At 47.2% G+C, this 11,500-nt stretch overlaps 1 protein-coding gene across 1 annotated transcript; it reads left to right on the top strand.

Moving 5' to 3' along the window:
- Positions 1 to 5,684: 5,684 nt before the first annotated feature.
- LOC120839151 lies at positions 5,685 to 6,256 on the top strand (the record flags this gene model as incomplete). The annotated part of the gene is made up of 1 exon (XM_040209388.3): positions 5,685 to 6,256. A coding segment is annotated over exon 1 (456 nt), but the record flags the coding sequence as incomplete, so codon positions are not given.
- Positions 6,257 to 11,500: the final 5,244 nt, after the last annotated feature.

Genomic DNA, 11,500 nt, shown 5'->3' with positions numbered 1-11,500 from the left:
GGCACCACCTCGGAAATGTCAATATCGCGCTGTAAAACACAGGATAACTAATTTTAAACCTAATTAAACGATTTCAAATTTACCATCGTTTTGTTTAACCCGAGACTGGGGTAATTCGGAAAAGGGACGAGAAGAAAAGAGGCCACAAGGAGGCGACGTCTCAAACACAGCTAAGGATTTTATTCCATCGTATGCACTTTTATACACACCACCAACCAAGTCGACCAATGACAACATAACACCCGGAATACACTAAGCCAAACATAGGCCCAAAACATTGCAAAAGAAAAATCTTTCAGCCAAACAAAAGGACAAGATAAGCCTCCGACTACACAAAGTCAACAAAGAACCGTTAAAAGGTTTTTTCACACCCGCAAAAACACGGAACCAAAGGGAAACCGGTACTTAGTCACCGTAAAGCAAAAAAAAAAAAAACCGGCAACCGGTCATTCTAACCCCCACTACACATTGAAGGAAAGCGGAAGAGGGTAACCATGAACCAAAATACACAAAGGGGAGAATGCAAAAGTTCCAACCTCAACTACACACTTGAAAGAAGTAACAAGGAATACCAGAACAAACAATATGTCCTGCACCTGTACTGCATCTTTGTAGGCAGCGCACAAAGTGCTGGATAGCTTACAAAAAAAAAACAAAAAAACAAAAAAAAAACCGGGGGGTTTACATCTTGAGGAATTTTCTTGAGCTTTCCCCTAGATGCATTGATGGCTGGCTAATACAATTTCCCATCGACTTAATTCGGACTGTTTCTTTCACTACCCTTTTTATCTCATTTTCCTCTCGATGTATTACCTCCGTTTCCGACCAAAACACCTTACAATTATAGTTTTGTTTAACCCGAGACTGGGGTATTTCGGAAAAGGGACGAGAAGAAAAGAGGCCACAAGGAGGCGACGTCTCAAACACAGCTAAGGATTTTATTCCATCGTATGCACTTTTATACACACCACGTCCACACACCACCAACCAAGTCGACCAATGACAACATAACATCCGGAATACACTAAGCCAAACATAGGCCCAAAACATTACAAAAGAAAAATCTTTCAGCCAGACAAAAGGACAAGATAAGCCTCCGACTACACAAAGTCAACAAAGTATCGTTAAAAGGTTTTTTCAAACCCGCAAACACACGGAACCAAAGGGAAAGAGGGCATACAAGACCTAATTACACAAAGCCAAGCAACAAACCATTAAACTAGCCGGTACTTAGTCACCGGAAAGATAAAAAAAAAAAGAAACAAAAAACGGCAACCGGTTATTCTAAGCCGCACTACACATTGAAGGAAAGCGGAAGAGGGTAACCATGAACCAAAATACACAAAGGGGAGAATGCAAAAGTTCCAACCTCAACTACACACTTGAAAGAGGTAATAAGGAATACCAGAACAAACAATATGTCCTGCACCTGTACTGCATCTTTGTAGGCAGCGCACAAAGTGCTGGATAGCTAAAAAACAAAAACAAAAAAAAAACAAAAAAAACGGGGGGTTTACATCTTGAGGAATTTTCTTGAGCTTTCTCCTAGATGCATTGATGGCTGGCTAATACAGTTTCCCATCGACTTAATTCGGACTGTTTCCTTCACTACCCTTTTTATCTCATTTTCCTCTCGATGTATTACCTCCGTTTCCGACCAAAACACCTTACGATTGTTGCACTCAGACACGTGCTTGGCGATCTCCGAGTTCGGTGCCCCGTTTTTTACATTTCTTTTATGCTCGGTCAGTCTGTCATTCACGCACCGCGAAGTTTTCCGAATTACTCCTTTTCCGAATTACCCCAGTCTCGGGTTAAAAAAAACTATGGTTAACTTCCACCAGCTCGCCTGCACCCTTACAATTTTTTCACTTTCAAATTTACATCTGGTGGATGGTGGGAAAGTTCTCGTGACATCACTTGTGGCATAGGAGCAGCGCCGCTCTGCGGCAATACGGCGTGCCGGCAGAATTAGCCTAGGCCTGAACGCGTTTGCAAAGCCTTGGCGGAGAAAGCCAAAGCGTAGTTGGCCACAGTGAGCTCGTAACTCAGGGTTACCAGATTGGGCTATTAATAGCCAAATTGGGCTACTTTTTTTTGTATTTGGCGTCAAAATGTGGCGGTTGGCTATGTGGCTATTTTTGGGCTATTTCAAATCATGACGGAGAAAAATAATTCAACATGACAAACATTGAGACGACACGAAGACACAGAGGTCTCTACTATTTATTTTTCTTGTGCTTGCTTTAGGGTAGAGAGATAAAAGATTCTTTAGGATGGACACAAATCAACAGTCCATTTTTTACGGATTCCTGCTTTCAAGGTTTTCTGTGAAGATGCGTAGGCATGACGTCAGGACTACGGCTTTGACCTAGATTCAGTTCTCGGCCATGGAGTCCGAGTACAGGCTTCTCCAGACGCATATCAGAGATCTGTCTGATGATTGTTTAGAGCTATTTTGGAAAAATGTAAGGGAGGCAAGAAACAGCTCTGGGGCAGCCATGTTCCCGTTGCTCTCTGCGCTTGGCACCGCGCTTTTGACACTACCCATGTCAAATGCCGCCGTTGAGAGGGTGTTTAGTCAGGTGTCCCTCACGAAGTCGGACCTCAGAAACAGATTGTCCCATTCGACCCTGGAAAGCATCCTGTTTGTGAAGTTCGCATTCCTTGGGAAGAAAGAGTGCTGCAAGGACTTCAAGCCCACAGAAGAATTTTTTCTGCGCTTCAACTCGCAACTGATGTATGAGGTCAGCCAGCCCTGCACGAGCAATTGTTAACTCTATGTGACTGTACAAACGCGTGTCAATACTTAAAAATGCCGATACTTCTTTGTGTGTGTTTTTCCAATAAAATGTTTCATATACATTTCAAGATGTTGCTGTTCTTGGAAGCTTCTTCTACACAATATATGCAGATGCAGTTCCGGCTCCAGTTCCTACTTGCGAGAGCATAATTTTAAATTTTGTGGACCCTGACACTCAGCTGGATTTTGGCTACTTTTTGGCTATACAAATTTTTTGCATTTGGCTACTTTTGGGCTGTACCGTTTGGCATTTTGGCGGTTTGAGCTAAACCTACCTGGCAACCCTGAGCTCGTTCTCGTTGCGGCTCTTTGCGCGACACGACCCGAGCATGCTTCTGGCACGGCCGGTATTAGTTGCTGCGAGTCGCGAGCTGCGAGCCGACGTTAAAATTTATATGTTTGAACTACGAGTGCCAGAAGGAGCCACGCAAATACCTGTTCACATTCGGAGCGGACACGCGCGTTTGATCAAAGTGCTGGATTCGCTCTGTTAGACCGCGTTTCGGTAAGCACTTCTGCACCGATCTTTTACGATTGCAACTCGATACTGACATGACACTCGGCAAAGAAAGGTTGGACCGACATCGCGTAGCTCCAACGAACTGCTATACCTCGACAGTGACCGTCGCGTCAGAATAAAAATGGCATACTAATAACAAAGTGTACATACCGTGTTGCGAAGGTGATCCGTATGGCGTTTATTTGAGCTTTATATCACACAAAACAAGAAGACAGAATCAATGAGAGTCCCTTTTCGACGACAGCGTTCGTCACCGCTGTCTCGGAAAACAAGGAGATCGAAATGACAAGGGTCGCGCGGGCATATTCCATTCAGCAGGCCAGCCGGTCATGGGCAGACGGTCTTGGCCAAGGACCGCCGGAGCAACGGTGCGCCGAGTCGGTGTCGCTGCTAGGCCTATACTGTATTCTGCCGAGCTCGCTTGGTCGGTAGAATCGTGGTCTTTGTAGCTCTTCTCGGGTGTTTGTGGATCCTGCGTTCTTGATCGTCGTGGTCTGTTTCAAGTGCTCCTTCCTTTTTTCTTGCTGGTTGAAGTCGGGACGCACGAGAAGAGCACGTAGAAAAATAAATGTCCGTTGGTCGTCGCTACCAAGTAACTGAGCGACGCTGTCGGCCATGTTGATTTGATCGTAAAAAGTGCGTAAGACAGCCTCGGAGCTGTCGAAGGATTCTGTCGTAACCTGCGCAAAAGTTTCGACAATTTCGTTTCGAGAAAACGGGTTTTCTCTCAAATTTGTCGTACGCACTTTTTTCGTCGTGAGTTCGCTTTGAGCATCCGGCCTCAGAGCTGGTTTTGTCAGTGGTGCCGTGGTTGCCGACTTGGCGTGGTGCAGCGTGCGTGCCGCCCTTGCGCATCTCAAACAGCCACGTTGTCACAGGCCGTAAATCGTCGACGCGCCACCAAGTGGCAACGCTCGTAACCACAACATCCACGCCGTAGCCTTTCCCTTCTGGCACAAGTGACGTCACGAATGCGCCCAATATCCCAAGACGCATCGCGCTCTCCGATTGCTGATTTTTGAGCGCGCGCCCAATCGGTCCCATCAGGGTGAAAAATATAGCCATCCGTTCAAAATACAAAGGCGCGATTATGATTTACGGATATCATTTATCATATTGAACCTATTTCTGACCATAATATATGTATTTCAAGTTTCGCTTCAGTATCCCTTTAAATTACGATATTTTCCACGTGCCGTGTCTATTAACAGCTAAGGCCGTTGGGTATTCACATCCCCGGGACGCCTGCCTGAGTACTTTTAATATTCTGTCTAGATCGTCATCGTCATCATCAGGCAACCACTTCCGCCTACAACCGCAAAAAAGACAAGCTTGTTAACTCCGAGACTCTCTCAAAACTTTTGGATTTAATACTAAACTTTAATAATTTCGAATTTGACGACAACCATTATCTTCAAACTAATGGCACAGCAATGGGTACCAAAATGGCACCAAACTACGCGAACGTATTGATGGGAGTTTTGGAGGACAGCTTCTTGGGACAATGCGCGCTAAACCCTCTCTTGTACAAACGATATATTGACGACATATTTATAATTTGGCAGCACGGCCTTAGCGATCTACTTTGTTTCATTGAAAATTTTAACCAGTTTCATCCTACTGTAAAATTCACAAGCTCTTACTCCCTCACAAGTATCAACTTCTTGGATGTCTCTGTTAAACTTGTATTAAGCATTACACTCTTCCGAAAACCAACCGATTCACAGCAATATCTCTCGTACAAAAGCTCGCACCCCCGACATTCCAAAACAGCCATCCCTTATAGTCAAGCCCTCCGATGCCGCCAAATCTGTTCAAACGATGACGAACTAGATAGAAATTTAAAACAACTCAGGGAGGCGTTCCGGGGACGTGAATACCCAACGGCCTTAGTTGATAACGCGATAGACAAGGCACGCGCAAAAGATCGTAATTTAATACTCTCTCTGGGCACCACGCGAAATACCCTCAAAAATCTTGTGAACCTCACACTTACCTACAGTAATAACCTCCCAGCCATCCGCTCGATCTTAAGGAAACATCAGTACTTGATAGAGCAATCGACTAAACTTAAAGAAATATTCCCCGACGCGCCCAGAGCGGTGTGGCTCTGAGATGTGGTAGTAACTAAAGAGCTGGGGATGTCATGGATGAAATGTTGCATGTAGCCGCTCAACGTCTATGTCAAGGAAGCCAAGCCAAGCAAAAGACACTGGACTGTCGAGAAAGCCAAGCCGAGCTAAAACCACAGACGCAGAGATCCAGCCATGGCGTAGCCAGCGTAGCATCATGTAATCCGCTCTCTAATCGAATCAATAAACATCGTTTTCCGACATGGTAACAGAAGCGGGATCTACTAAGAAGAAGAAAGAAGAACCTCAGCAGAAACGATACAGCCACTGATTCGAGCGACGGAGCGAAGACGCCGTTAAAACAAGACAAACAAGCCGACGCACGTGAGCGCCGATTCCGAAACTATGGAAGGTAGTCTAAAGACGCCGAGGCCTCTTGATCTGTCGTCGCAGTCGCCAGACACCTGGGACGACTGGCTTCAGAGCTATGAATGGTACGCAACAGTGATCCAGTTACAGAAGAAACCTCCCGAAGTTCGAGTAGCGAACTTCATGACTGTCATCGGCCCAGACGCACAGAACGTGTTCCGAACGCTCCCACTGAGCGAAGACGACAAGAAAAACCTGGACATCGTAAAGCAACGGTTCAAAGAGCACTTCCACCCGAGGGTCAACCATGCCTACGAACGGTACAGGTTCAATCAAATGAAGCAGAAAGAGGTCGAGACTTTCAACGAGTTTCTGACCGCCGCAAGACTACAAGCAAAGAAATGCAAGTTCGGTGAGCTGACTGACGAACTACTACGCGATCGCATTATCGTTGGCATCACCAACGACGATGTCAGAGAAAGACTGCTAAGCGACCCGACTGTCGACCTGCAGAAAGCCCTGAATCTCTGCAAGGCGAGCGAACAGGCGTCACAGCAGCTCAAAGAAATCGCAAACAAAGAAACGAGGACTGTCCACGCCGTCACAAGAAGACAAAGCAGCTACCGAGAAAGAAGACTGTCGTGGAGACGAAAGAGCAAGCGCCGGCGAATTCGGGAATGGCAAGAAAAGCATGCAGCTTCTGTGGAGGATTTCACAGACCAAAAGAATGTCCAGCGTATGGCAAGACGTGTAACAAGTGCCAAAAGAAAGGACACTTTGCTGCAGTGTGCCGATCAAGCAGAAGTATGTTGCAACACAAGGTCCATGCCATCGACAACCGCGGAGACCCTGAAGAAGAAATGTATGTGTCGGAGCTGAGAACCAAGACAAGCAAGACAGTGTGGCAAAGAAGAAATCCAGTTCAAGTGTGGAACTAAAGTTGTCATGAAACTGGACACAGGAGCGCAATGCAACGTCCTCCCAAACGAGAACGTCCAAGCCATGAGACTACAAATGTTTCCTTCGCCAGTCAAAAGAATCGCAACATACAGCAATCACAAGATGCAAGTGATCGGTGAGGTGAGAGAAACATGCACTGTCCGTGATGAGCCGGCGAAACTGAAATTCCTCGTCGTGAACTCTGACGTGACACCAGTTCTGGGTCAGAACGCATGCGAGCTCCTCAACCTCGTGAAGAGAGTGCACACAGTCTAACCAACGCAAGAAGATGACGAAATATTTCAAGGCATCGGTTGCATCAAGAACTTTGTCTATGATGCCGATGTCAAAGAGGAAGCAAGCAAGAAGCTGGAAAACAAGCCACCAAGAAGGGTCCCATATGCACTTATGGAGGAAGTCAAGCAAGAGCTCACGAGCATGGAACAGAAAGGAATCGTCGAAAAAATCACAGAACCAACTCCATTCTGCAGTGAAATGGTTGTTGTGAAGCAGCGAGGAAAGATCAGGATCTGCATCGATCCAGTGGAACTGAACAAAGTTTTCATAAGACGAAACTATCCTCTCAAGACTTTGGAAGAAATTGTTGCGCATGTCAGAGGATCCAAGCGGTTCACTCTGCTAGACCTCAAGAAAGGATTTTGGCAAATGCAAGTGTCAGAGCGCACCAAAAAGTATCTAGCCTTCAGCACTCCGTGGGGCAGGTACTGCTTTAAGAGAGTTCCATTTGGCATAGCCACAGCACCGGAAGTGTTTCAACAAGTCATCAGCAGAATCCTGGAAGGGATTCCGAACGCCGTCAACTCCATGGACGACATCCTGGTGTATGCCGAAACAAGCCGAACAGCTGCAAGAAACTACAAAGAAGGTCATGGATACTCTGAAAGAAGCTGGCACTAAACTCAACAAAGACAAGCGTGTCTTTGACAAGCCTGCAGTCAAGTTTCTTAGTCACGAAATCACTGCAGAAGGACTTAAGATCGACCGAGAAAAAGTAGCCGCCATCGACCAGTTAAATGAACCAAAGAACAAGACCGAGCTACAGAGACTGCTAGGGATGATCCAGTACCTCCAGAAGTTCGTGTCCAACCTTGCGGACAAGACTGCACCACTGAGAAAGCTCATCACTAAGGACACTGAGTACCTGTGGACAGAGGAACAGAGCAAGCCGCTGACCGAAATCAAGCAAGCGCTGAAGAGTGCACCAACACTCGCATACTACAACATTAATGGTGCTATGACCCTTTCAGTGGACGCAAGCTCAAAAGCCCTAGGAGCTGTTCTCCTGCAAGAAGGAAAGCCTGTTGCCTACGCCTCCGCAGCAATGACGGAAGCACAACAGAACTACCCTCAGATCGAGAAGGAGGCACTAGCGATCCGATACGGCTGCCGGAAATTTCACCAGTATATCTATGGAAGACCTCTAACCATCGAGATTGACCACAAGCCGATCGAGAGCATCGCAAAGAAGCCGCTGAGCAAAGCCCCTCCTCGACTACAAAGACGTCTCTTTGACGTACAGCAGTACGCACCAATAATCGTCTACAAAGAAGGAACAGAACTCGTGATCGCAGATTCACTGAGCAGAGACTGCATCAAGAACGAGTCGGCAGGTGCCTATACAGATGACATGCAAGTGATGGGAATTGTACCCATGTCACCTGAAACAATGGAAGAACTAAAGAGGGACATTGCCCAAGACAAAGAAATCCAAGAAGTGATCCAAGCCACGAAAGAAGGATGGCCAAGCACCACAAGAGGGCTCAGTGACCCAATGAAGCTGTATTGGTCATTTAGGGATGAACTCGCTGTGTATGAAGACATGTTGTTCAGAAGCGATCGGATAGTCATTCCGAAGACTTGGAGAAACAGACTGCTCGTCCAGATCCACGCGGGACATCAAGGCATAAACAGCTGTCTAAAGAGAGCCCGCGAGACTGTATACTGGCCAGGGCTAACGACAGATATCAAATGCTACGTGGAAAGATGCGCCACATGCCAAGCAACTGACAAGAAACCAGCGAGAGAGCCACTTCATCTCAAAGAAATACCAGACCTCCCGTAAGAAAGAGTAGCATCAGATCTCTTCAACTTCGAAGGAAAATCCTACGTTGTCATTGTCGACAGCTACTCTGGATACCTAGACTTCAAGAAGCTCTCAGGAGAATCGTCAAAAGAAGTTGTAAACGTCATGAAAGAGTGGCTAGCAACTCATGGCGTCCCCAAAGTGATTGAAACAGACAACGGTCCCTGCTACGCAGCACAAGAATTCAAGAACTTTAGCAGAGACTGGGGCTTCCAACACGTGACTTCAAGTCCGAGGTATGCGCAGTCAAACGGTCTTGCTGAACGAGCCGTTCAGACTGCAAAAGGGATTCTCCGAAAATGCTCTCTGGATGGAAGCGACATACAAATGGCCCTCCTCAGTTTCAGAAACACGCCAAGGAGTGAAGAACTGGGTTCACCTGCACAAAGACTGTACAGCAGGAGGACAAGAACTCCAGTTCCCACACACAACAAGCTACTAAAGCCCGAAATAATCCAAAGCGTGCCGGACAAGCTGCGTCACGAGCGCAACCAGCAGAAGGCTTACGCTGACCAGCACTCCAAACGAGCCCCTGCCATGGCCCCAGGCGATACAGTCAAAGTTTGGGAAGAAAACAGGAGATGGGTTCCTGGAACAGTCGTATACGTCTTTCGGAAGAACCTCGGTCTGTGATAGTACAGACGCCAAAGGGATAGTACCGTCGCAATACGTCCTTTGTTCGTCCGACTAAGGCTGAGATACGCTATGCTGCAAAAACTCATACTACCAGCATCGAGCCATATGCGCCACAGCCTGTGACCGACAGCCGAGTGTGCCCCAGCTCCCAGCGAGAGAACCCGGCAGACTCAACCACCGTTACCAAATGAGGTCGCATAATCAAACCAGTCGTCAGGCTTGATCTCTAAAGAAAAAAAAGGGGGATGTCAAGGAAGCCAAGCCAAGCAAAAGACACTGGACTGTCGAGAAAGCCAAGCCGAACTAAAGCCACAGACGCAGAGATCCAGCCATGGCGTAGCCAGCGTAGCATCATGTAATCCGCTCTCTAATCGAATCAATAAACATCGTTTTCTGACAGTCTATACAGGAGAGGGCGCTGCGGTCAATTGCGTATATAATCGCGTTAAACTTTGCATGCATTGACTCAACGTTTATAGACGAGAGGACGTTGCGGTCAAATGCTCAAATGCGTACATAACCACGTTTCATACCACACATTCTCTTTCTGACATGGATAAAAACGAACGAAAGGCTCGGCATGCTGCGGCTCAGCGTCTACGCAGACAAGCACCCACCAGAGCTTCGCCCCAATCAACATCATTCACCCAACACCACCTAGACAGAAGGCCTCCGCATGGTTTCTTTTTCCTCTATGAAACGTCATCACAGTCGGATCGCGCTCGGTCGGCTATTGGACCCGAGCCCGACCTTCGACGCGCTGATTGGCCACGAGCCGCAGCCGAACATTGACGCAGAACTCGTGCCCAATCTCTCGCCTCGATCGATCCGACTATGATGACGCGTGTGGAGGCCTGCTGTCCAGGTGGTGTTGCATTCACCACGTGGAGATGCGGACAATTTGTGTGTTACCTTCCACTGTGAGAACCAGAGAATGCAGAGAGCAAGTCGTCTGCTTCTTGCGGAGGGGTTGCGGGGTCGTCAGAACGACGCCGAGTTCTTATTGGCTTCGATTGGAAGCATAGTGGGTAGACCTCAATGCTAGATGCCTTCACGTCTACCCACTATTTTTTTTTTTTTTTAGAGCGCAGCTCTAGGCGCTTGTTTCCGGCTTGAGCGGCGTCGCCGTCGGCGTAACCGCGCGATGCATTTTGAGACGTTTCTTATGATGACGTCTCACGTGACGACACGTGTAACGTCACGAGGGTCACCAGTGACGTCACTCGTGACGTCACCGTGAGTTGCATTATGGGTAAATTACCCTGCTAAATTTTGCGAAAAAAATTCCCCTCTAAATTTAGCGGAAAAATTCCCTGTTAATTATAGCGGAAAATATTCCCCGCTAAATTTAGCGGAAAACTTTTCCCGCTAAATTTAGCGAAAAAATTCCTCGCTAATTATAGCGGAAAATTTTCCCCGCTAAATTTAGCTGAAAATTTTCTGGCTAAATTTAGCGAAAAAATTTCCCGCTAAATTTAACGGAAAAATTTCCTTGCTAATAGGGAGTTTTCGTAGATCGTTTTCGCCGTCCCGCAAGGCCCTCCGCAATCCGCTACGATAGCGGGAACTCCACAGTCAAGGCTATCGGCGCGCAGGCGCAGTAGCAACTTCTTCGTTGCGGAACGCTTAGCGGAGGGGACAACGCGGTCTACGAAAACTCCCTAATGTCAGTCAAAAAAATTTCCGCTAGCGGAAAAAAATTTCCGTTAAATTTAGGGGGAAAATTTTTCTGTTAGATTTAGCGGAAAATTTTGCGAACATTTCCCGCTAAATGGGAGGCGAGCAGGAGAGGAGGGAAGGGTATGGAAGAGGAGGGGCATACCCCCCTCTCTGTACCTTCCCCTCCTCCTCCTCAAGAGCTGCGCTTTAATTCGGCGTTACATAGAGTTCCTCAATATGCTCCCCCGTAGGCAGCTATATACAGGAACTTATAGCGTTACAAAGTTACGCTCCGCATACCTCGGCCGTCGCGGTAAACGAAATTTAACGTCTAGCAGCCCGCGACGCGGCCCGTTCGACGTTCTTGGAGGATTATTTCCATCAAGACAACCCCCAAA

Source organism: Ixodes scapularis, unplaced genomic scaffold (genome assembly GCF_016920785.2).
Source record: "Ixodes scapularis isolate PalLabHiFi unplaced genomic scaffold, ASM1692078v2 ptg003391l_1__unscaffolded, whole genome shotgun sequence".
Classification (NCBI taxonomy): domain Eukaryota; kingdom Metazoa; phylum Arthropoda; class Arachnida; order Ixodida; family Ixodidae; genus Ixodes; species Ixodes scapularis.
This window is presented reverse-complemented; position numbering and strand designations above follow the sequence as displayed.